General features: G+C 43.4%; 1 protein-coding gene across 1 annotated transcript in view; it reads right to left on the bottom strand.

Annotated features, from left to right (window-relative positions):
• Positions 1–1,693: 1,693 nt before the first annotated feature.
• Edem1 (ER degradation enhancing alpha-mannosidase like protein 1) overlaps positions 1,694–3,412 on the bottom strand; it is a 26,674-nt gene continuing 24,955 nt past the window's right edge. Inside the window, exons 11-12 of the mRNA XM_021165114.2 lie at positions 3,014–3,217; positions 1,694–1,994 (exon numbers count right to left, since the gene is read on the bottom strand). Of these exons, the coding sequence (XP_021020773.1) occupies positions 1,905–1,994; positions 3,014–3,217 (294 nt within the window). The 3' untranslated portion in view covers positions 1,694–1,904. The remainder of the gene's footprint in view (positions 1,995–3,013; positions 3,218–3,412) is intronic.

Raw genomic sequence — 3,412 nt, 5'->3', positions numbered from 1 at the left:
AGAGAGAGAGAGAGAGAGAGAGATGGGGAAGATGGTAAAGAGAAGCCTGAAGGGCATGCTTTCTTTCCTGATAGGTCTTCACTGTCCCTAGTGGGTCATTCACAGTCGCACGTGAACGTGCCTGGAACAAAGGTAAAAAGGGGTGCACACACAGGCCTGTGCATGCATGTGGTTAATACTTTTATGGAGTCAACAAAAATATGTAAAACAGATAATCTGCTTAAAGAAAGTTTTCTATACAGTAGACGAGACACTGTGGATACATAGAACAATGCTTGTGAAATCAAAAGAAAGAAAACCAGAAACGTTCAATATTCTTAACAAATAAATAAAACCAATTGCATAGTAAGTAAGTATTTAAAAGATGAAAGTTACTACTGAAACCCCCTTTCTAAACATGCCAAGGAACTGAATTATATTTATTTTCAAAACAGTACTACATATTGAAGATTATCATTTCTCCATTTTGACTAAAAATCCAATGATTCAGATGAGGCTTTTTTCCCTGGCTATAGGAGACTGGAATGAAATAATCTGAAGTGTCTATTAACAGTGCAGAGGGAAGACATAAGATATGTGAGGTTGAACCAGCTTTCTCATAAACTTCTACCCTTTGCCTAGGGTATTTGGCCTGTCCCAGTGCAAGGAGGCCAAGCCAGGGCAGGCCCAGCTCTGCCTTTTAGGAACAGTTTGTGCAAACTTCCCATGTGCAGAGCTTCCCATTTCACCTACAGAACAACAAAAGCAATTTCTCATAATTTCCTCCTTTATGCCTGGCTAAAATCATAAGTTAAAAGGCAAAGGCTGACAAACTGGTTTTCCAGAATCTTCCTCACATACACCCTGTTCCTTATTGGTCCCATCATATGGCAATATAAAACGAGCTGTCTGTAGCAGTGGTTGTGACAGCCCATGACCCAAACAAAACCCATAAGGCACTAATCTAAAGTCCATATCACAAAGAGGAATGGCTCAAGGATGTCAGAAAGTCATCTGATCACTTCTTTGTCCCTGATTAGCTAATTGGCACTACACATAAGCCAAAAACAAAAACAAGAAAAACAAAACAAAAAACAAAAACCACCAGAAGTCTAACCCAGTGACAGTGGGCACTGTGCATCCTTGGTTATGAAGCAGGAGGGTGGAAGCTCACAATCCTAGGGCTTTCCTCTCCCTAGAAGGCACCTGGTTCTAGAACCATGGGAGTTCTTCAGGTTAAGGTGATGCTCACAATAAATGCTAAGTACAGTATAAAAGATCTGTTAGTTAATCTCTTAGATTTCAACTGAACTTTAAAGGCTGCCTGTCAGATTTCTGGCTAGAGCATTACACTAAAACAAGTAACAGTGAATAAATTACTTTAGGATGCAAATAAACCAGGTGAATTTCCCCCACGTGATCCAAGCTGACAGCTGGCTATCGTGGGGACAGCCTAAGGATCCCATCAGAGAGACAAGGGATGACGCTTTGATTGCAGTTGTGATGCCAAGTGAACTTCAGGACCTTTGCACAGGAATTGCATTCCTGATCCTCTAGCAAAGAGGTAGCAAGACTTCAGCACAGCAATGGGGGTAAAGCAAGGAGACTGGGGTGCTATGTGTGAAGTTGGCAGAAGAATCCAAAGAGGCTAATATCCATTGTGCTTAACAACATCAGCATAGCGCAAGAAGCTCGCCACGAAGCTTCCTATTTCTAAGTTTATCCTTCAGAAAAAATAGAGTCTTTTATTAAACAGAAGGGAAACACTAAAAAGCACTAAGTGCAAGATTCAACCAGAGGTGAGTAAGAGCTGGACAGAAACTTCGACAGCATCACAGATGGACAGACTCCACCGCTTCCACCTCAGAGGAGATTTTGGTACGCTTGGGTTTGGTTTAAGTTCTGGCCACATTGAAGTGAGCAGGTCAAATCAAGCCAACCATCTGGTCGATCTGGCGCATGTAGATGCTCTTTAAGGGCAGGGAGTATCTCCTCTCATCAGGAACACGATTGCACTGGGAAGACAAAAGGGAGAAGATATGTGAGATTTGAATTAAAAACCCAGGGAGTGTGAGCCCATAGCCGGCAACATTTCAGACAGATCCCTCTTTGTTCTGGAGAGCTATTCTGTGTATTACAGTGTAGTTGGCAGAACAACATCCCTGGATTTTTCCACTTAAGGGGCCAGCAACAACTTCCAGTCTCCAGTTGTACCAAAAACGACTCCAGACACTACCAATGTCCTGAATTAATGGCCTGACTCAACTACACAGTGAATATGAAGCCAATGAAGGCTACATGCAATATCTCGATATACAATGGACAAAATAATTTAAAAGTGACTCCCCCTGTGCTACTGGTGCGTGGTGGGGAGTCTAGCTGAAGTCTTTCTTCTCTGTGGACCCTCTCTTCACCCTCTCCCATTGGTCTGGCCTGAATAAGTGTGTTTTGATGGACTACAGCAATTCTTCCTTGCCCTCTGGCTTCTCCCAGAAACGGCCAAGGAGGACCACCAGTAAGAGATCAAGGAGAGTGTGAGGCATGGTGACACATATCTGTAAATCTAGGGATTTAGTGGCAGGAGAACCAGGGGTTCAAAGCTAGCCACCACTACACAGAGTTCAAAGCCAGTGTGTTACATTAGTATGTGGAACCTCACATCAAAATAAAACAATTACAACCTCACTCCAGAGACATCAGATGAAGAGATGGGGAAGGGATTCAGTGTTGATACTGCTGGCTTCCTCTCTGGATGTCCCTGGATCCAGATCTAAGGAGTGGGACCTGCTGGTGGCCTCACTTCTCTCCAGGATGCTGGACCACTCTCTACCTGCCTCTGCAGCCAAGACTTATGTGCCTATACTGCTGCTCCCCAATTTCTCTACATCCTAGTGGCACTTTGTAAATGGTCCCTTTATGAACTCTTGTCAAATTTTACAATCTGAGTGTGCCACCTACTTCATGTCAGAACTTTTGACTACTGAAGGAGTTAATATTTTCTCTTTTCCCACCTGCAGTGGACAAAGCAACTCACATTAGAACTGGAGTTAATGACTCTGAGCTCCTGAGACTTAGGTCTGTGTACAAACTTTTCCTCTTGGTCCCGCTCCCCATCTTCAGAGAAGAATTCCTTCCAAGGCAATTCCCGAAGACGTTTGTCCACAGATATGATGTGGCCCTCAGTTGTAAACATGTATCTGGTTCCAGATTTGTGTACTGGATTCTCTTCATCAAATAGCTAAAGATAGAAAAAAAGAAGCAATAACAAACATGTTGGCTGGGCATAGTGGCACATAAATTTAATCCCAGCACTGGGGAGGTTGAGGCAGGCAGACCTTTATGAGTTTGAGGCTAGCCTGGTCTACATAATGAGTTCTAGGCTAGCCACTGCATGAAGAAAGAGAGAAGAGAGGGAGAGAGGAAGGGAGAGAGG

Source organism: Mus caroli, chromosome 6, assembly GCF_900094665.2.
Source record: "Mus caroli chromosome 6, CAROLI_EIJ_v1.1, whole genome shotgun sequence".
In the NCBI taxonomy this organism is placed as follows: domain Eukaryota; kingdom Metazoa; phylum Chordata; class Mammalia; order Rodentia; family Muridae; genus Mus; species Mus caroli.
The sequence above is the reverse complement of the archived record's forward strand: the minus strand, read 5'-3'. Positions and strand labels throughout refer to the sequence as shown.